Source organism: Vollenhovia emeryi, unplaced genomic scaffold (assembly GCF_000949405.1).
Source record: "Vollenhovia emeryi isolate VEMERY1.0 unplaced genomic scaffold, V.emery_V1.0 DF939126.1, whole genome shotgun sequence".
In the NCBI taxonomy this organism is placed as follows: domain Eukaryota; kingdom Metazoa; phylum Arthropoda; class Insecta; order Hymenoptera; family Formicidae; genus Vollenhovia; species Vollenhovia emeryi.
The window spans coordinates 3,145,692-3,167,991 of record NW_011967240.1 but is presented as its reverse complement, the minus strand read 5'-3'; the positions used below and the strand labels follow the sequence as shown (position 1 = coordinate 3,167,991).

The window sequence follows — 22,300 nt, the reverse complement described above, 5'->3', positions numbered from 1 at the left end:
CAAAAGAATACAACTTATTTGTATTTCAGTAGTTTAAATCAGTTGAGCGTGAACAAAATTAATTTTACAAGAACATAACGCTCTTTACATTTTCTATAAAAATAACTAAAATTGCACGTATGCATTATTAGTTGTACAAAATGTTCTTTTAGAGCGAAATTAGCGTACATTCCCTGTACTTAAAGTGAAATAGTTTGGAATTTAGCGAGAGCAAAAAAAAATAAAATTTCAGTGCCACAATTAGAAACACACATATGTTATTAATGCTAATTATATATACTTAAAAGAGGAACTTGTACATATTGACATATGGATGGAATTGAATTTTCGACAGAATAGCAATAATTTTTGAAAAGTCAATGTATCATAGCAACGTACAATTTCCTTACATAGCTACAATTTCTCGCTATATTTAAATGCATACCAATATGCATATGCATCACAACGATCATGAAGTAAAAGTGGCAACGTGAGAAAAATTAAAGTTCTTAGTATTTTCACAGTACGGTGTATATAAAATCCTAAAATTATTACTATCATTATCGTTATCATTATAATTATTAATATTATCGTTATTATTAATATTTGGCGAAAATAAACACTCGTGTGTTATAAACATAAATACAAGTTTCACATATTGTCATGTATGATATCTCACCTAAGCCATGTTGATTCGTCGGGCAAATCTGTTTTTCAGATCGTGTAGCCCACTTTTCTCTCTTGTAAAAAAAATATAACAAGAGTTAAAATACCAACTCCCATTCTTACATGATCTATTTAAATTGCGAGAAATATTACAACATTAAGAATCTTGTGATAATACAATTGTATATCTATAATGAAATGTACATTGATTCGTAAGTAACTGTTTGCAAAATTATCACAAATTTGCTGCAAACTAACAATACTTAGATATACTCTTGTACCATTATTCCAGCCAGTTGATAATTAGAAATATTAACCGCCATCATCAATCTGTGTGTGGACTACATAGTTTAATACAAAATTAATCTTTCATTCGTGAAACAATACTGTACACGATACTCCATCAATATCGTACATTTAATAGTAATGAACGTGAATTAATGTAATAACTAATGTCGTTGACATGCGATTACTGTGAAGAAAAATTTGCTAATTTTTTCAAGATCATTCAGTCGTTGACGATTATTTACATAGGTAAATCATTCATTACTATGACAAAGAAAATTAATTTTGTTCACTCGATACGAGTATCTCCAAGTAATCTTAGAAAAAATGTAGAAATATCTTTCATACAATTAGTTTGGAAATAATTAATGGCGGTGATTCGATTGTTTGACAATTCGATTATTGATACTCTGTCTAATAGAAATCCTATTTTTTCGGAATTCAACATTTTCACTCCTCTGAAGTATTTTTACCATCAATCCTAGTTCGGATATTGTCCCCTTTGTCTAAATTGCGATCTAACTTGTGTAGTCTTCCTATTACGTTCTTTCTTTTCCCAAATATACAAAACAAAATGATTGTTTTAGAGAGAGAGAGAGAGAGGGGGGGAAGGGAGAGAGAAAGAAAGAGAAAGACTTGTTCTCACTGCAATAATAAGTGCTAAAGGACTGTTAGGGATCGAGATTAAATAGAAAAAAAGATGCCACAATTGGAACGTAATAGGAAGCGGTTTTGTTTTGTAACATCAATACAAGAGCAGTTATTTATAAATCTATTTATCGAAAATATGTTTAAGATCGTGCTCGTAGGCGGCGATAAGTAGCATAATTCCGAGGCCTGTAGATAAACCTAAAGTTTGCCAAATGCACTGTAATCGTGAACCACTCTCCGCGGAATGACTCGACGACAATTCTGGTACCTAAGGAGAAACGAGGTAATTAGCGTTTCATTCATACTTCTGGAGTTACGATAGATATACCCACCATGTCTACTAATGCTATATATATAAATATTCCAGCGGCAACTGCGAATATCCAGCTGGTGGCATCGGGAGTATTTCCTAACAAAACTCCACCTATCATGCCGGCCAGACAGAGAAGTGAAGATAATAAATTGTAAAAAACAGCCTGTTTGATGCTCATGCCAGCTTTTAGCAGTACCGCAAAGTCACCTGTACAAAAACGCTCACATTATTAACTGTGCATGCATGTTTACAGGTATACTATTATTGATCGGGGAGACAATACCGAGTTCGTGAGGTAACTCGTGGCAGAGGACAGCGATAGCCGTGGAGAATCCGCCTGCGATGTTCGCTGAAAAAGCCGCCCCGATAGCCATACCGTCCGTAAAATTGTGCAAACCATCACCCATCACGACCATCCAAGCCACATTGGACATCGATTCAGGAGCGGAGTGTACGTGACCTGGAATCGAAACGTTTACACTGTTGTATAACATGCACACTGCGTAAGATTACAGTATATTTATATCTTATTTAAAACGTACCATGGGAATGACTATGGCCATGATGTTTGGTCTCGTGTTCGCGTAGGATGACAGTGTAGCTCTCTGATTCGTTTAGCGACACATCGGCACCGTCGGTACTTTTCTTAGCGTTCACAATTGGATCGTCCATTCTCCATTCGTCCTTTGGCTTTTTCTCCATGTCGTTGGTCACGATCTTTGTGACGGAATTGCAGTTGGATGTTAATGGTTTCTCCTCCTCGATGATAGGTGGTCTCTCGTGATGGTTCACTCGGCGTTTGTGATGATTATCTATACATATATTTCCAACACTGATTATTTTTACTCTTCAATTTACTGGGGCGCGTACGTTGACGCGATGAGCTGCTCTATTTTGATCAAGACGCAGTGGTAATCTCGAAATTTAATACGTACTTCACACAAAGAACATCTGTTACCTTGAGTTTCGCTGGCGATCTCGCCGTAACAATACGGGTACGAAGAGTATTTGTGTTTGCACAGCTTTTCACCAACGACATGGCTGTTTGGCCCATCATTACTCTCCCTCATCACTCTCACGCGCGTAGGCAACTAACAATTTTTACTGGTTTATACAACCGTGTAGGAGGATAACGCGTTTACAACGAAGCTTCCTCCTTTATTTACCTTTTTCTTATGCTGCCAGTGCTTCCGCCATTCGGATATCACATTTAACGCTTTCTCAGTGAAGAAGAACGTTACGAAGCCCATCATAGCGACTAGTCCTTTCCACATGTTCATGCTATGCAGAGTCATATGATCAATCGACGACCCGTTCTCGTCGTGATGATGTCCATGTTCCTGATGTTCGTCGTGTTCATGCTGAGGCATCATCGCCTAAAGACGCGAGAGAGAAATCATTGCGATATTAAACCGTTGTTCTGCTACGGGCGCATGTAATATCTTGATAAAGTAAAAACAAAAAAACTTACGTGTGGTAATAGATGGATAAAGGCATCACCGGTTAAAGTACCTACGGCCAGCGCAACTAGAAACTGTAGCACGTGATGGTAATAATTCTTTCCCATGATCGGAATTACTACTACGCCGAGCAGCCCGCTAAGACTAATTACGAAAATACTAACTATTGAATATACCCAGACTGAAATAAATAAAAGTGATAAATTGTTTTCGTCGTCCTTCATCAACGATGCCTGACTCTTGAGGCAAGATCTGAGAGGGGAAAACCGCCGAGGGCATTGTGGTGTACAGATTTGCGACATTACTGGGCATTGTTAGGCATTTTTTGGGCACTAGGTCTTGCTGGGGCAATAAAGATAAAATAAGATAATAAGATAAAGCAATGCCCACTGGGCATTAGTGGGCATTGGTGTACAAAATTTTTGTCAGCAGTTCCCCCCTCCTGGGCAAGATTCATCATTGCGTTCTGCTGGTATAATATACCTTTTACGCTATTGCGCGCCGAATCCTCCGTAGTATAAAACTTATCGACTGGCACGACAGGCTTGTAATTCTCGGGTACTCGTATACAGCCGTTCCTCTCCGAGCTGGATTCGGCCGTTAATTGGTACACGAGAACCGGACACACGCGTTCGAAAAGCCAACTGGGCAACGTCGTTGCATTAGTGCTGTTTGCGTAGTGCATGTCTTGGGCCACAGTGCCCAGCAACTCTAGGCTGTTTAAGCACTGGAATAAGAGTATCGGCGTTATAAACAGTACAGCTGTTTCAATGCAAGATTTCATATTCGTGAATTACATATTGTTTTGATGAACAGTGCGCCTTACGTATTTATCTTACCCTTTCTTTGTTATTATCCGCGTTAAGTAGGCCTTTTGGGAAATTTCTACCGGCTGTAACACAGTGAAATTCATCAATAAGTTCATCAGTTCTCTATATCGACGATTTAATTCTGTACATACCCTTGTCGGTGTCATCCACCTTCGATTCGTCCGTCAATAATCTCAGTAGACCCAGTTTTCGTATAAGTTTCTCAAAACCTTCCATTGTTATACTCGTTCCATCACCGTAGGCCTCGAAGATCTTCTGCATGAAGTACCTCTCGTTCACGTCCCTTTTTACTCTAGACCTATTAACAGTACGCAAGTCTTTGCCAGATCGCGTGGACCGTTGCTCGGCACCTGGCAACTCCGTTTGAGAAAGACGCTCCAGAAGCTCCGCATCCCTCGAGTTCACCGAGGGCACATCCGCGCTCCCGACTGACGGTCGCGTGTCCTGCAGGCTTCCACCGCCCTTGAAGCTCTCCGTCATCTCCTTCTTACGTGGCGCGGTCGATATCGCATCAGCGGTTACCGAGACACTATTATTGTTACTATCAATGTGTCGCGCAATATGAGATCTTACAGCGTCGTGCTTATTGCTAGTCAAGTTACTCGGATTGTATCTCTGTTGGTTCCTCGAGTACGACTGCACATCTCTAGGTCTTATCGGCGGCGGCGACGGCGGCGGCGGCGACCACAACGGTTGTCCCCGCGTGTCTGGACCCGCGTGACTTTTGCCGTTCGTTGCAGAGTTGTCCGGTGTCGTCAGATTCGTGTGCGCCGAGCAGGGTACGTGCGCGGCGCACAGCACGCACACCACGCATACGGTAACGATGTGATGCGACATGACGAGTCTCCTGAAAGCAGAGCACGCACTCATCAGTATGTACACCACGAGCAACATCTCGGCTACCAATCCCGCATGTGCCGAAGAGTCGAAACACGCGCGAACCGTCAACTGCATGCGCTCGCTGGAGAACTAATTTTATATATTTGCCAATCGCATAACGTAGCGCAGGAAGCAATTATCTGTAAAGTTCCATGATAATGTCAAGTATAACCAGATAGTACAGTAATCAAATAATAGCGATAACGGCGTTTTAGTTTTTCTCTAGTTCCTCACAGGGTATCTCCTGGTGTTCTTATCGTAACTCCGTTTATTTTCTCGCCCTAATTACCGGTAAACTATATTGTAATAATAGGTACGATTTTACAAATAATATATAATTTACGCGGAAGGGAGTTCCAAGCTGTTTTGTGCGGCGTGACTTGCCTACTTACATGACGAACGTACTCAGGAGCCGCGATAGCTTCATCGCGAGCTGGACGGGTCTTGCGACAGCATTTAGCAAACGTCAAAGTACAACAAAGCGTGTCTTTATAAACGACAAGGTTTATAAGGCGGCGCTCAAAACAAATTATTTAGAAAATATAGTTTGACCTTCGCTTTCGTTACGTTTCGGTGATTCGCATTAATAATTGGTGCAATAAAAATAAATTATTACAAGGACGGTAGTAAGAAAAGTACAAGGAGTGTGTACAAGAACAGCGCGCAAGAACATTCGGAAAAAATTTTCCTCCCGGGCTGCCACCGCCTATTTCGTCGGGCGAACGCCGCTCGTATTCGCCGCCCGCTTCGTACACGGGCTCGATTCTTCAATTCATTCGAGAGAGAAACGCATGCGAAATTCCTACTCTCATAAAAAAAAGAAGTTAAAAGTCGATTGGTTAAAGACCACGCGAATAGCCCGATCAACTTGCAACTTTTCTCTAAGAGCATTACTCTCGTATACGTTTCTCCTTTGAAGGAATTCAAGAATCGAGCCTCAGATATCTGTCCAGCGCGCCGCATTTATTGATACAAGTAATCTACGGTTTAAGTCTAGATCATAGTCCCATCCAGCCCCGCGACATCTTATGCAATGCGCGCTGGTCTGACTCATTCTTCTGTCGCGCGCGCTCGCGCGCGTGCGTATGTGCGTATAAATGTGTATATACATATCTCTAATCTATATTAAAAGCACGCTCTCTCGTGCGCGCATCACAATAAAACTATGCAGCTGAACCCGGCTAAATATAAAATAACGATTAACTTCTCCATGAGATGACCGAGCCCGTTGGGCATTAAAAGAGCGCGAAAGAGATTAAAATAAAGCTTATGCACGCGCGCACGTGAGCGTCCGGACGTGGCGTTTACTCGGCGCTGCGCGTGCCTCTGTAAAAGGACCGACCCCGACGTCGCCGTTTGTTCCGTCGGAACAATCCGAAAACGGCACGGCCTGCTAAGTCGACTGCGTCGCCGCCGTCGTCCTACGCGCGAGGACTCGACTCTCCGATCCGCTGCTCTCGATCCAGCGTGACAAATAAGCTGATTTATTTGCGGCAATTGTTCTCCTCCTCGCGCGCACTCCAACGTTATCTTGGGAGACTCGATCAGGAGGGGGCGGCGCTTGAATCCGCAGGAAAAACGCGAGAAAATCGTCGGCTTATCTATGCGCTTAGCGTTTCTCTCCTCGCGTGCGCTCCGACGTTATCTTGGAATTCTCGATTAACGGGTGAAAAGCCCGAGTGCACCTGAAAACACCGGAAATTTCCAAGTATCAATCAGCATTGTGGGAATATGTGGGCTTACTTTAATAATCCAATAGGGGAATAATTGGATGCGGTTGTGCAGCGATGGACCACATGCGCCATTTTTAATTCTGTACGCCTTGCGAATAAGATATGGAGCGATTAGATACGGCAAAAGGGAATACTATAAGGAAGCTATGGATGGAAAGAGAAAGCAGGTGGCGAAGTTTAAGGAGAGAAAAAGAAGAGAAAGAAATGTAAATAATATAAGATCAATGTAAGACAAATAAAGTATAAATAAGGAATATAAGATCCATACAAGTGTAAGTACAAACGGGCTAAAAATTTAACGTAGAATAAAGCTGAGCTGAGAATTGTTAGGCTTCAAATACAAGTAAACTAAGTGAGTAGATAAAGCAATTAGAAACACTGGTCACAACATGCGAGGATGAAAATAGGGAGGACGGAAATAAGTATGCAAGAATGAATGAGTTAGGAACATATTGTAAACCAAGTCCGCTTCTTGGCTGCAAGCTGAAGCTAATAAATTATGTATATATATATAATTCTGTACGCCTTGCAAAAGTCATGTTGCGAGGACTTGTAAATATTTCATAAATATTGCGTACTGTCTGGGTAGAATACAAAATGCTCCAATTTTTTATCTGTAAAAAAAAACATCACATACAGTTTGAGGAACCTGACAAAAGTTCGGTCTTCACGTTCGCTGGCGTAGAAGATTATTTCTAGTACAAAAGGAAGAACCGCGCACGGAATCGTAATTGAGGCCTACACCCAAGGAGAAATGAAAAGTCGAGATGACGTCAATTTGGTGCCATATCGACCATAGTACGACGTAAATGAAAATCAAGATGTCAACTCGATGTCAGATTGACCGAATTTACGTCATGTTATGGTCAATATGACATCAAATTGACATCATCTTGATCTTCGTTTCTCCTCGGGGCGGTTCGGGTCGCTGCATTTGAAACGACGGACGTAGCCGCAGAATTCTGTCTCCAGTGCGCTTCGCGAAAAACTTGCTCCAGCGGAAGAGCAGGCTGTCGGTTTCGCGAAGATCGGAACATCGGAACGCCGCGCGTTCGATTATCGGTTCCCACGAGCCGCGGGCGTCGCGATTCGATAACGGCGAAGGCGAAACCGATACCCGAGCCCCGCGGTATGCGTTCGTTCATTCATGTCCGGCGGGCGATTCGACATCGGCATGCGGTGTTCGCTCGCGCCCTTTTTCCCCCCCTCCCGATAATCTCTCGATAATCGCGGGAGTACGCGATGCCACGCGTCCGCGACGCGAGGCCCACGGCGGCCACGCAATGCCACGCAGCCACGCGTGCCGCGCACGATCGGTAAACAATGAAGCTAGACGCGGATCGACGCGAGATCTCGATCCGCGGTTGCGCCTCGATCGAAACGGCGCCGGGGCGCCGTTCCTTCTCGCTCCTCTCTTTTTATTTTCTTTTTTTCGCGGGTGGAGGAGAGAAAAAAAGAGAGGACGGAGCGCGCGCGAAGGATTTCCTTGGGGGGGACCTTCGCGAACGCGGAAAAGTCGAGAATTACGGCCGGCGCCGGAACCGTCGCGGCGTAGCCGTCGTCAAAAACTGTATTTTTAGCTGTCAAAAAATCGGAGGTGGGAGACGAAGAGGAGGAGGAGAGAAAGAGAGAGAGAGAGAGGGGAAGGCGAGGGATCAGCGTGCACGGAATACCTCGTCGTCGTCCTCCTTCGCCTCCGCCTCCTCCTCCTTCACCTCCTCCCCTTCCTCGACGTACCGTTCGGCACAGCGTCGACTGACAGAATTTAGAATTTAGGTTAGGAAGGCCAGGGCTCGCAGCCCTCGCGGCGGGGTCGCCGGGGATACGTGTCGTCGCTCGATCGAGGCTGCCCGGCGGCCCCGCCGTCGCGTGCCGACGTACGTCGGCGACGATCGCGAGCGGCGACGGCGGACGGCGCGGCGTAATCGCCGCCGCGGCATTTCGCGGGGCTCCTTCTCATTCTGTCTCTCACCCGGCTTGCGTGGTCCGCGCGTGCGACACGGAGGTGTCGCGTGGAGAGCCGTGCGTGGCCGGTGCGTGTGGCCTTCCCTTTCTTTCCCGCTTCCTTCCCTTCTCTTCCCTTCTCGCCTCGTCTCGTCTCGTCTCGTCTCTTCTCTTCTCCGACCGGCCGCTGCTTCTTCGCGCCCTCCTTCTCGCACTCGCTCCCTGCCGCTCTCTCCCTCTCTCTCCTTCTCGCTCTTGCCCCGTCTCTGTCTGTGCCCGCACGAACTGCGTCGCGCGCCCGCAAGCAACAAGTACGGGTCTGTATGTACGCTCTGAACGTAGCGCAGGAAGATCGCCGCACGGCGCGAACGATGGACTTAGGTAGACTGGCGGCCCGCCGGTTGGCCGACGTTGCGCGCCGTTTGCGCAACGGCGATGCTCCTCTATCGCGCGTTTACGCGCGCGCGCGCGCGTGCGTGCGTGTACGCGTGCACACACGCGAAAACGTCGTTCGGGAGGAGGATGAGGGAGAAGAAGGACACCGTCGGCGACTCGCCGCGACCCGGCAATCTTTCGATTCAACGCGCTTTTTTCGATTGCTCGTTTAATACACAGATTGGATTTTAGTTGTACAGGGTGTGTCCTAAGTGATGTCGGAAAGTTCATGGGGTCAGCTCTGTATCTTGCAACATGGTGAAAATGCTGAAAGTGAGCAGCCTTGTCTCTTTCTAAGGGGACGGATAGAAATAGAGCTACTCACTTTTAGCGTTTTCACTACAGTGTAACCCAAGGAGAAGAAAAAGTCAGGACGATGTCAATTTCATGTCATATTGACCAAATTTATGTCAAATTTTGGTCATTTGACACAAATTTGGTCAATATGACATCGAATTGACATCATCCTAACTTTTTCTTCTCCTTGCGAAGATACAGAATTGACCCACGGGAGAAGCGATTCCTTGGACGACTTAAAATGCTTTCCTGCAGAGTTCTGCATATTCCGAGTATCGGCAATTCTGTCGCGAGGATCGCAAACTTAAATAAAAGCGCCTTAAAAAGTGGCTACCCTGGCGAAAATTTTAAGCGAGAGGTGATGTTTGTATTTATTTGCGAAGAGTTTTATCGATAGTTACATTGTTTATGAAGAGTTTGGAAGTACGTTGCAAACACTTGGTTAATTCTTTACCGACAATAACATTTTACAAACACTTAGAAAACTATATAATGGCAACGTTTGACATTGTATCATTAAACGCAACTTGAAACACTTGTAACCGTGAACATGTCGTAAACAACTCCGTCTGTAAATTTATATCCCACAAACAATTCAATAAATGTTTTAAAACTCAAATAAAGCATCGACTCAACGACATTTAAACAAACTTCTTATAAACGTATATTTTCGCCAGAATAATGAACCTTCCGATTGGCTACAAGCCACTTTTAGAGGCGCTTTATCGATAAAAGAGGATTCAGAATACGGGCCTTGGTGTCTAGGTGAATAATATTTAATGTATCGTAAAAGTCTGCGTCCCGGAGGAGCAGGCACGACGGGTCCGTCGTCGAAACACGCGTGAATTTGCATTCTCTTGGAATCGCGATCCGATGCTGATTCGGTTTCTTCCTCTAACTTTCCAATGTTTGTATAATGAAGCGAAACCAAATCGACAACTTTTCCATCTTCTTTCCTCCTTTTCCCACCTCTCTCTCTCTCTCTCTCTCTCTCTCTCATAAAATTTTTTCAGTCGAGCGTGATGTCGGGTTCCAGTATCGGCGACTGTCGTCTCGATGGGATTTAATTCGATTTTCGGCGAGGCCTCGCCGGCCAATGGGATCGTGTGACGGCGGCGAGGCGACAAACGTCACGCTCGCATGCCAATCGTCCACCGCAATTAATCGCGATCGATCACAAACATATGCTTCGACGTTCAGAGCGAACTCCTGCCCCCCCCCCTCCTTTTCTCCTCCCGCCCCCTCGGGCCACCCGGAAGGCTCCGACTGTGCGATCGATCTTGACATCGCGTTCGAGTTCGTCAGCGACAAACCGAGTACGCAATTTGCAACGTGCGATTGCTGCTCCGGATTACTTGGACTGACACGATCAATTTCCCCCCCCCCCCTTTCGCGTGATTTCTGACATTGCAAAACGACACACGGAAACGGGCCACCGTGGACATTTGAATTTTATCCAATCATGGCGCAATTTGAACGCCGAAGTTTACCTTTGTAGAGGTAAACTTTGACTTTAATCCAGAATATATCTTCTATTATTATAATTGTCAACTCCTTTCCACCTTAATCTTAAATTTTCGATTCCAGCGGGTGACAAAAGTCTTCCGGTTTTCAGCCGAGGAATAAATGTATCGAGCTATCTTTAATTCATACTGCATTATTTGAAGGCGCTATTTTAGTAGCGGTACAACTTGACTTTTTGTTGAAACTGAAGTTAACTGCACTCTCGGGGTCGCGCAAGAGTAGTCTTTTTATTTTGAAACCGGCACGTCCGTCCAGTTCCACGAATTTCTTCGAATATTTCGACTCCCGCGAATTTCCTCCCTCTATTTAGCTTAATAAGCCGAACACCTCGAAATTAATGGAAACGGAGCTGTGCCACTGTTAAAATAACGCCTTCATTTATGGAACGACCCGATATCCGAATCGCGCGTGTCAGTTTGTCCTCAGCTTCGCCGAAGTACACTTTGTGCCTCGTGGCGATCTTTTTTAAATCGAATCTCTCGTGCCGAGTGGAATGACGCGTCAAATCTCTCGCGTTAAAAGCCGCCGGCGAAATTAATCTGGCAGATTAAATGACTTTTATTGACCACGTTGGTGAACGATGTTGCTAACCAGTGGTAACGAAAGCTGGGAGACGCGTTTCAGTTCCGAAGCATAAAAAAAAAGAAACGAAAGTTGAAAAATATCGCCTGGAAAATTAGGATTTAGGTTTGTCCTTTGTTTGTTTAAACCCCCTCCCGTCTCTCATCATCGCCAATGTACGTACATACGTCTGATCGCTCGTCTATTTCGCCTTTCAAGCGCGGAAAAACGCCGGCCTGGACTGAATGTACGCCACGGCGGAAAATTACAAGTCTTATCAGGAAGGGCAAACTGGCTCCCCGTCTAACCATGCACTCTTATCGGAGTGAGTTTTCACATATCGGGAAGAAAGATGATTTGTCACTGCACGCGCGTGTCCTGCACACGTTCCTGTCCGGCCTCAAGTTCTCGAAGGTTACTTGCTCCTCGATAAATAACATACATGACACGACGTAATAATTTCATGTACAAATAACTGCCGGGAGGAGATCTTAGTCGCATCGTTTGTCATTGATTCAGGATGAATCCCGAGTCGACGCGGGAGAAGCGAGGAAGCGTCATCTCGATCGGTGCCTCGATTTGTGCGGTAAAAGTGACCTCGATTAAATTCCGATTAATTAATTTGGCAATCCGTTTAATCGAATTGCAAACTGCATAATCCGTCGCCTCTAATACGATCCCGTTTATTAAAACATTAATAACAATGTCTATGTTATTACATTAATATGGATATTGCTTGACAAGTTAGTCGCCAAGTAAATTAATCAGAATCATGCTTAAGTAATTAATTCAACCGGAGCAGCGAACTTGGTACATATCGGGTCATCCCGTAAATAACGCGGTATGAAAGGGAGCTCGATTTATTCCTCGATTCAAAACTGAAAGACTCGCCGGGGAATTGAAAATTTATGCAGTGAAGATGGCAAGTTGCAAAGAATAAAACATGGAAAATATTTTTTGGATTAAAGTTAAAATAAACCTAATTAATCATCCTTTTCTTCGCCGGTGATTAAATAGCAGCCCCGGTAAAAATTTTTGTAAAAAATTATAAAATTATTGAAAAAAGTGTTAAAAATTCTGAGAAAAATTTTCACCAATTTCTTTATTTTATTTCAAAATATGAAAAATCTAAAAAAAACCTTCCAGATAGCGACACATAAGAACATTGCACTCCAGAAGAATGTTCATAGAACTATGTGTGCTATTATTGACGCAATAATGTAAATCTAGTATCCCCAATGCTGATTCAATATTATAAGATGGACTCCTCTCATTTAGCCGATACGTCTTTAGCAATGTTGGTTTAATATTGTATCAATATTTTCATCACACTGTTAAATATTGGCCAATGCACTTCCAATATGAATCTAATATTATATAATTATTATCGTGCAATATTTACATTTGTTCCATGGACAATATCGGCCAATGCATATCTAATATAACTAAAGCCCGCTGCAGACGATGCTATTTTTCCCGCTGGATTGCTTGCGATTTACTAAATTACTAGGAAGCCTGATTGCTGAATGGTGCAACGATAGTAATTTATTAGATTGCAAGCAATCCAGCAGAAAAAATAGCATCGTCTGCAGCGGGCTTAACACATTGGACCAATGCTTAGCCGATGCACTGTGCTACTAGAGGGTTGTGCTATCTGGGCTTACACGAGACGACCCCAACATACAAGCGTGACACGATTCCGTTCACGCAATAACGAGTATCATTAAGCTAATCACCGACCGAATTAATCCAACTACAATCGCATTCCCCCCCGCATTCGGTTTACTTCTGTCAAGTTTATCTCGCGCGTTAAGTTAATATTGTACGCGGGATCTCGTGAGCGAAAAGACGCCGCGTGCCTCGTCCCTCGCTGCTCGCCCGTGGCGCTTTTTCACGCGAGCGATCGCCGCGGATCTCGAGGCAGCGTCGTCGTCGTCGCCGTCGTCTGTACACGCTCGTCGCAGGCCATGCCGCACGTACTGCTGGGCGACTCGATCGCGGTGGAGCTGGAAGGTAACGTCTGGAAGTCGCGCCGTCCGAATCGCCGTTCCCGCGAGACCCCCGCGGGCCCCGCGCGATGGGGTCCTAACCTCGCGTCACCGTAAACAAAACCGCGCGTGGCCTCGCCGCGACGCGAGATTCGCAAGTAGTCGCGGGTACCAGCCGCTGACTCCTCGGTAAGGTCGGTCCGTCGGTCTCCCCCGCGTCGTTCGCCTCCTCTCTTTTTCCCCCTCGCGTCGTAGCTTCTCGCTCGTCGGTCTCTCGCGCGAGTGCGCGATTATGTAAGTGTTACGTTAAGGGCCACTAGTCCCAAGAGAGAGAGAGAACTAGCCCTAGTCGCGAACCTTGCGCGACGCGCTAACGCTTGTGATTCTCTTGGCCCGCAGCTCAGGAGCCATGGCCGCAGCCGATCACCCTGTACCAGCCGTACGAGGTGGAGCAGATTCTGCTGCCCGACAACGCCAACTGCCTGGCGGTGCAGGCCTTCCTCAAGATGTGCCAGCTGGACTTTCAGATAGAGCCGCGGAAGAACGCCGAGTTCATGTCGCCGTCCGGCCGCGTGCCCTTCATCAAGTGCGGCACGAAGCTGATATCCGAGTTTGACGGCATAGTCGCGCACATAGGGAGCAAAGGGACAAGCCTGTCCGACCACCTGGACCCCGCCGGCAAGGTGGACATGAGGGCGTACCAGTCTCTCGTTAACAACGTGTTCGTCAACGCGGAGCTGTACATCTGCTGGGTGGATCCGACGATACTGGACGGGGTGACGAAGCAGAGGCACGGAAGCGTGTACCCCTGGCCGCTCAATCATTACTTGAACTGGCAGAAGAGACGGGAGGTGATAAAGAGGCTGAGCGTGCTCGGCTGGTACAACAAGAGCCTGGACGAGGTCTTCGACGACGTGAAGAAGTGCTGCATAGCGCTATCCGAGAGGCTGGCGGACGAAGAATTTTTCTTTGGGAAAGAGTGAGTAGTTCTCGCAGTTCTCTTGGCTGATCTTTACTTGTTGACGCTTGTAAGTTGCAATCCTGTTCCATAAGCCCCACCGAGGTCGACGCCCTGGTGTATGGTCACGTTCGCACTCTCACGTCACCCTCCTTCCCCTCCAATCGAGAGGTCGCCGTGACGATCCGTCAGTTTCCCAAGCTTATCGAGCACACGTTCAGAATCGAGCGCCGCTACTTCAGTTCCGGAGCGCGAAACGAGATTGCGGAGGAGTTTGAGATAATCGAGTCGTCCTCCAGGGACACACTGTGGGACGGCTTTGAATCGCAGCCCGAGTCGCTCCCTCCCCTTTCCGAGCATTCCTTTACATTGTCGCTAAATTAACGAGATACGTCTAGCTTATAAGTAAATATGGAACGATCTTACGAAAATCAACGTGTCGCGAGACGTGACATTGACGTGATTCCTCTCGCATGATTTTTGTAGCAAACCCAACGAGCTGGACGCCCTGGTCTTTGGTCACATATTCACGATAATCACGACGCCGCTGCTCGACAACAAGCTGGCTATGATCGTGCAGGGCCATCCGAAGCTCCTGAATCTCTGTAAACGCATCGAGATTAGGTATTTCCAGCGTACGGGGGATTAGATAGAACTCTACTCGGACTTCAGATACATCGAGCTGCGGTACACCGATTACGTTCATCATGAATTGAAGTTCCTGTGCTTTGCCACCGACGCGACTAAGGACAACCGTATAAGGGAAAATCTTTGCAACATCCAATAAACGGCTCGACGACAATCTCGTTGTCGATAAGGGCAGTTGTGTCTCGTTTTCCCTCGCCGCAGGATGGATATATCTGAAGTGCGAGTAACGTTGAAGCATGACATGTAGTACCACTTAAATAGACTGTTGTTATAAACATGAGATATATATATATTAAAGTTGATCATTCCATGATACAGTGTCTTTTAAATGCGTAATGCTGTACATAACGTTTTTCAGCTTTTTTTCTTCCCGAGCTATAGACAGTGAGACTAATGAAACGCTGGAGTTCAAGAATTAAGCCAATGATCCAACCGTGCCGAGGATATCGAATTAAACGAAAACACCTTTGTCTAAACTAAATTCAAACGCGATATCCCAATGTCGGGCAGTAAAAACGTGCCGAGGCATAATCGGGGCGCGGTTCTCGGAAGCTTGTCGATTAGGTGTAAAAATCTCTCGTTCTCATCAAATGTCACCGCCGACTGTCATATCAATGTTCACGGATATTTATAATCGTTTTTATATATTTATAATTATTTTATTCAAGTATGTAATTAATAGTGTAATGTATATCGTTAAGCGCGCCGTTAGACTATGTCATCGATGTTGTACAGTAATGTAGATCAGGGAGAAGCAATTTTCTAGTCAATACACCATTCTCTCCATTTTTATGTTCATTGCATGCAAGTACGAGAGAGAGAGAGAGAGGCAACTTGTGCGATGTATACATCGTGTGTATATGCTGTAATAGCTGCATGTAAAACTTGAATACAATTTTTTTTTGAGCCTATGTTAATATTTCTTGTCTCCAGCGTTTCAGTCGCACCGTTGAAACGCAAATAAAAAAACAATCTGTCTACTCGTGTCACACCGCTCATCTCATTGTGTTTGATGCTATGTCTCTCATTCAATTTCCTATAACATTACAAGCTGATGTGTCGTAACACGGAGAATAAAAAGCGCTTTATAATCGCGACGCGGAAAGCAAACGTTCCAGGGTGATTAGCACGTGGTCCAAATAATTTCACGAGTAACAATCGATTTGCTTTATTATTATAATTGTGTTTGTGCATAATGTGAGTATAATCTTAAACTATGATAAACACTACGGGATGTAAGATTTCTGCGATGCCTTCTGTTACATTATGTTGCTAACTCTGTTCCTTTTGATACTGCATTCGGTCTATGCTCCTTATACTATGAATTATACACAGATTTATAATGTAGCACATGTAATCACGTATAACTATATAATTATATGACACGCGTATAATTATATAATTATTAACAGATATTCTTAACATCTTCGTATATGTATATATGTATATATATAATTTTATTTATATATATAATTATATATACACATAATCTTTTCAAGAACTTTCAAGAATTGCAATCTTGATGTAGAAATTAAAAAAATTATTACGTAGTGATTCATAATTAAAATATGACAGAATGTAATATCAGCGGAGTTCGCAAAAATAGAAAAATATTTTAAATAAAATTTCAAAAAATATTTAAAACTTAGTATAATGAGATAAACAAACTGAGATCGCGTACATGTCACTTGTTAGCGAGATGAAGAAAAAAAATATTTTGTACGTAAGATACGAGTCTATTATATACACAGGTCATATAATCATCACGTCATGGAGAGACTTGGTATTCGCTTGGAAGTATTAATAGAAACTATACGGTAAATCACAAGACTATTATGATCAGACATTTTTGACCTTTGATTTTTTTTTCCAACTTGAAACTTCAAGTCCAAACGAACGGTTCTAACAAAATCGCACATGTGTATGCAACGTCTTCGCTCACAGATACTTCTTTTCGCGAACAATGGATCAAAACAGTAATTCCAAAGATCTAGATGTATTTCATTTTTCATCTCTATATACCAACAGGCATATTCATTTGTGAAACATTGTAAATGTTATATTATATAGCGACTTATGCTACGCATCGCGGAATAACTATTATTTATCTATGTAGTATCTTTAAGATATTTTGTATTTTCTTTCTTTTTGTCGGTTGCGCGAGATGCTTCGGCAACCTTCAATTTTGTGTACGCTATTTAAATTAATCCGGCGGTAGAAAGCTGAATAGTCGGAACTGTTCTCTAATGCGCGGCCTCACGTCACCTCCCTGCGATAAAAATAATTAAAAAAATTAACAAGTAGCTGTATTCTTTAGAATAGTCAGTGTATAGAGTAACAGGTGCTTACCCAGTTTACCAGATTTTCCAAAAATGGTAACAACTTCATTAGCTCGTTATCTGAACGGTCGGCAAACCAACTTTCTATAGGTATACCATTTTCTAACTGTAACAAAACACACGTGATTTCCCAAGTACATTCCTGATTGTGTCAGATATATACCGTACAAATGACGAGCTACCAAGTTACCTGATATCCAAATGCTTGTGGACTGTTGTCGATAATTACGGTTTTAGATAGATCTCTGCCTAAGATGGACAAATCCTTTATGTAATTCCCATTAACGCAGACGCAGTGTTCCCTGAACAGGCGGTACTTTATCAGCTTCCGTGTTGGATCCAGCAGATTCATTAGCTTGTTGGCGTACACTCGTTTACTCGCCGTGAATAGGATCACCTCGTAGAGCGACGAGACGTGTTCGAGGAATTCGCGGAAGTACGGTCGCGTTCTAACGAATACCGTGTACGTCACGTCTTGAAAGACTACCGGGAAGCGGAATGCCGCGTCGGATAGCTCTTGCAAGCTGCAGTGAACCAATGTTTCATCCTGCGAAAGAGTCACAGATAAACGTGGCTGTCAACTCGCTCCTATGACGGTACAAATGCCATAATTCTATCATCTACATGGCACAACATAATGTAAAATATCATATTGTCCCTGTAGATGATAGAATCTCTGAGAATTACGTGTTAGGACGCCTATGTGTACGCGTATGTGCATGTCAATCGAGCGTACCAAGTCCAGGACCAGACTGAATTCCGGGCTGCTCCGTGTTTTGAGTGGTAGGGCCGGGCATCTCGCTCTCATCGCCGGCGTGAGGGGCGGCAAGTGCTTGATGAAGACGTAAGGATCGAACGCCTCCCAGTCCTCCTGAACTTGAGCAACCATGTTCTCTACATCGCAAGATTCTACTATCTCCTCGCTACCCACCTCCATGTATTCAACCTCGTGATAACGACTGTCGACGTCCTCGGAATCATATTTGTCACTAAGATTGCCGTTCGTATCGGATGGATGATGAGGATTTATATTGTACATACTTGCTGGTATACTGTATTTCGTACTGGGATATCCAGCAGTTGTTTCATATTTTGTTGGGTCTGTTTCAATAGCATATTGATCTTTTGGGAGATCACTGCGGTTTTCATTGTTATCGATTAGCGAGTACCTTCCTCCGTTCGGGAAGTATTTGTCGGACGAGTTGTACGCGGTACGGACGTTGTATATTGACATTGAGTGCATCAAACTGTAGTAGTCTGCAGACGATTCGGCATGTGTGTACAAGGAGGAGTAGTGTAACGACGATGGTAGTGTGGTATCTGCAAGAAAGAACAAAAAAAACCAGAGAGGTAAAAATGTACAATTTGCGAAGTTAGTTCGACTACTACAGGCGTATGCAATTGCACGGCTACCGTTGCTCTTGCTTCCTTCATCATCGAGCAAGCACGTGAGATCTGACTGCAATCCTAAGGATACCGGTGGCATTAGACACGTCAGCGAGGATACACTGGGTATGGAAGATTTCAAGTCATGTACCGGCGGTATCATCGAACCACGCGAATCCGCATTCGTTACTGGCGAGCAGAGAGGCAGAGCGGTCCCGCCATTCCAGTTCTCCTTCGACTCCTCCGAGACTTTAGACGGCGACGCGGTTTTAGCGGACTGCAAAACGTGTTACATTGTGGATATATCGGGCCGTAGAATCATAGTGTAACAAGTATGCCCACTCTCTGTCGGACCTTTGATGGTTTTCGATCATTTCGGTATTTTGCCATTACTTTGGTGCGCGAAATCCTTTCACACTGTCACACTACCGCATACACAACATCCGTCTCATTGGCCACACCAAAATAATGGCGGATGCACAGAAAGGATCGGCGCGAAACAAATGACCGAGTGGGTCTACTAGTTATACTGTGGTAGAACTCGGTCGTACGGGCGAGTCAACTTACGATAACTGCGTCTATTGGCGGAGCGCGATGCAAAGGAGTCGACGTAACCATCGAACGCTTTATGCATTTTCTTCTGCGAGGTCCCCTCTCCCGTCTAATAGGCGTGGATTTGGCAAAGTGTAAAACATTTTCCTTACAAGCCTACGGAAGTAATCATCTCTTTTAATAGAGTCCTAGCGTTGATTTGTCATTTATGCGAACGTTTCATTTTACAAGACCGCAAAGATTTTGACGCAATGCGAAGAAACGTTGCCTTGAACGTAAGGAACGTCCCCTATTACGAGATAGGTTTCCAAGTGGCTTTCAACGTCTAAATTCAATCGCCGATCTTTTTCGCGACGATTACACGATCCAACGATGAATTTTCCACTGAGCAGCTTTCGCTCCAAGGGCAATAAACTCACGGTGGCACCAACGGAGATGCCTATTAACTTGGCACAAAGCCGGTTACCTCATATTGGGAGCTTTATCTCATGATAAGGGACTTCCCCCCCCCCCATCGTCTTTGCAAATGACATTTAGCTTACTTCTTTTAGAAAACCGGATGACCTACGTCGCCACTGACTTAGTCGGCTGCATTTACTTGACGTTATTACTCGGCTACTATTACTAATGTGTTGTACTTTTCTCGCTGCTGTAACCTGCGCTCGATGACCGGTTGCTCTTGATGCCGTTACACCGCTCAAGCTTAAACGGCCACGCAATCTCCTGCTAATCCGTTCGCTTCTCAGCCACATTTCAACGAAGTTAAGTGTCCTGAAACCACAATACCAATCTCGATAACGATATCCTTCACCGAAGGGAAATAAGGTAAGCGTAAGGGAACGAATTCCCCCCCCCCCCCTGGTTAATCAATAAAAATTTTGTTTCTTGAAGCTCACTTTTCGTACGGGAATACTAAAAAATTCCTTCAACAAATAAAAATCCTCTTCGAGCCTCGATTAATTTCTCTCTCGCGGCGCTTCCTCCAAGTGCACATGTGAAAAATCGTTACTCGTATCGGCCCGAGCCGATTGTCGGATCCGCCGAGGTGCCGCGGGACGTTTTTCACGCCGGGTGAAGATCGCGCGGGAAAGAAGTTCGATCGTTTCATAAAAAAGGGGCGTTCCGGAGGCGCGCCTGTGTGCGTGGGGGCACACGCACGTACGCGTACGCGAGCGCGCGCGCCCGTGTGCGTGCGAACGCGCGGGACACACGCGCGTACACACACATGCACACACACACTCACACACGGCGAGCGGTATATCGATTTACATGCGGCCCACCGCCTGTGCGTCGCGACGCGGCGGTTTCGCCGGGAGAGAGACGTCTGACGCCGGTCGACCGGGCTCTCAGGACCGCGGACGGACGGCCCGCTCGTCGTCGTCGTCGGGGACGCGCGCGGGGGAAAAAAAGGGGCTTTCAAAAGTGCGACACGACGTCACGTCGCACCGCGACGGCGGGCCACGACGACGGTCGAGGGGGCAGCGGGGCGGAGGCGACGGCGAACCGCCGCACGGAGCGAGGCGATCGTGCGGGACGGGGCGAAATCCGCGCGCGAAAATCGGCGGCCGGGGCGCGACGCGGGCCGGCCGGGCGGCCAGGGGCGCAGCCCGCGGCTTGCTTACCATGCTCCGCGGCGAGTCGGCGGCGGCCGGCGCGCTCGCACGCCGGCACGGAACGGACGTAACGCGGCCGCGGCTCACACACGCGTCTCATTCAAAATCCCCCGGACGCCGTTCGCGGTGCCGCTTATCATCCCTCCGAAACTAACACAACAAACATGGCGGACGGCGTCGCCGTTCGGCCGAGCACTCGCGGCGTCAAGCGCGGGGCCCGCGCGCTCGCGCCCGCGCCGCCGCGCTGCGCGCCGTCGCCGCGCATTTATTCCCGCCGGCGCGACGACGCGGTGGACGCGCGGCCGACGCGGCCCTCCCGCCCGGGCGACGCTCGCGGCCACGTCCAATCGCTGTTTCGACCCCGCGGGTAACATCCGGTCGGCCGCGACGAGCGCGCCGCCTGCCGTTTCCTGCGCGACTCTCCCTCTCCCCCCCGCCAAAGGAATAGAGTCCCCGAGAGTCGGGATTTGGATCATCGTCCGCCATTTTCGTGTCAACTGTGACGCGCCTTTGAATTAACGTTTACTGTCTGTTCCACCAGTGCAGATTAACTTTGATGTCGGTTTTGATCTCTTTTCAATTCTTGAAACTGGAAAAAGTAGGTCAAACAGGAACTGATCTGCTTTGGTACGCTAAATGAAAGTTTTCGCTACCGTAGCTAATCTTGGTTTGTTCACGATACCTTGCTGCCATAACTATGAATTTCTAAACCACTTCGTCATTTGTTTCGTGCTATTCGTGTATACGTATGTACTTGTCAAATCGCACTACCGCACCCACAACTTTTTTCTCATTGGTCTCTGCCCCCTGTCCAGAGCAATGTCGAATGTGCAGAAGGGATCGACGCAAAACGAGACAATTAAATGACGGAGTGAACCTACTATAAGTTATACTATGGTCGGTATTCATAGTCGATTCTTATTTCTAAATCATTTTAAGTGTTGTCTTAAGACGCTAATACGGCTCTGTGATTGGTGGAAAACGCATTAAGAGTATACTTAAGATAATGTTAAATATAAGAACGGACTATGAACAGAGAGAAGCCTGAGAGATGTCACGGCCCCGTTTTTCGTGATACACGAATGCGATACGCCCTCTGTGGACATTGAAAACGTGGACATTGAACTACGTAGCCAATTTGCACATTTTGCTAAGTGGGCAACGCAGATTTGCGAAATTTTGGTTGCGTTTCGTGCTATAATCAGGTCCTGTGCGATGCTCTTGTACTTAAGATTATTTTAAGTACAAGATCATTGCAT

The 22,300-nt window shown here is 45.7% G+C and overlaps 3 protein-coding genes across 7 annotated transcripts; 1 reads left to right on the top strand and 2 right to left on the bottom strand.

The window, feature by feature from the left end:
• Positions 1–17: 17 nt before the first annotated feature.
• Positions 18–9,145, bottom strand: LOC105569025 (zinc transporter foi-like). Of its 4 annotated transcripts, none has more exons than XM_012025144.1 (11): positions 8,769–9,145; positions 4,316–5,031; positions 4,194–4,246; positions 3,838–4,081; positions 3,366–3,535; positions 3,061–3,270; positions 2,853–2,985; positions 2,437–2,706; positions 2,178–2,354; positions 1,914–2,101; positions 18–1,849 (listed from the first exon to the last, which is right to left on the bottom strand). In XM_012025144.1, exons 2-11 carry the CDS (start codon positions 5,019–5,021, stop codon positions 1,703–1,705), a joined length of 2,298 nt encoding a protein of 765 aa, XP_011880534.1. In that variant the 5' UTR covers positions 5,022–5,031; positions 8,769–9,145; the 3' UTR covers positions 18–1,702. The 4 variants fall into 4 exon arrangements, with proteins under 4 accessions (XP_011880534.1, XP_011880538.1, XP_011880537.1 ...); XM_012025148.1 differs by lacking the exon at positions 8,769–9,145 and adding an exon at positions 6,406–7,116; XM_012025147.1 differs by lacking the exon at positions 8,769–9,145 and adding an exon at positions 5,456–5,763.
• A 4,109-nt stretch (positions 9,146–13,254) lies between these two features.
• LOC105569024 (metaxin-2) lies at positions 13,255–16,138 on the top strand. Its single transcript, XM_012025143.1, has 4 exons — positions 13,255–13,570; positions 13,945–14,524; positions 14,990–15,127; positions 15,510–16,138. The coding sequence occupies exons 1-4, from the start codon at positions 13,525–13,527 to the stop codon at positions 15,568–15,570; spliced, it is 825 nt and encodes a 274-aa protein (XP_011880533.1). The 5' UTR covers positions 13,255–13,524; the 3' UTR covers positions 15,571–16,138.
• Positions 16,139–16,294: 156 nt separating this feature from the next.
• LOC105569022 lies at positions 16,295–21,241 on the bottom strand. 2 transcript variants are annotated; one of them, XM_012025141.1, is made up of 8 exons: positions 21,051–21,241; positions 19,971–20,199; positions 19,444–19,584; positions 18,904–19,153; positions 18,227–18,810; positions 17,681–18,037; positions 17,501–17,596; positions 16,295–17,420 (listed from the first exon to the last, which is right to left on the bottom strand). In XM_012025141.1, exons 2-8 carry the CDS (start codon positions 20,178–20,180, stop codon positions 17,355–17,357), a joined length of 1,704 nt encoding a protein of 567 aa, XP_011880531.1. In that variant the 5' UTR covers positions 20,181–20,199; positions 21,051–21,241; the 3' UTR covers positions 16,295–17,354. The 2 variants fall into 2 exon arrangements, with proteins under 2 accessions (XP_011880531.1, XP_011880532.1); XM_012025142.1 differs by lacking the exon at positions 21,051–21,241 and adding an exon at positions 20,325–20,578.
• Positions 21,242–22,300: the final 1,059 nt, after the last annotated feature.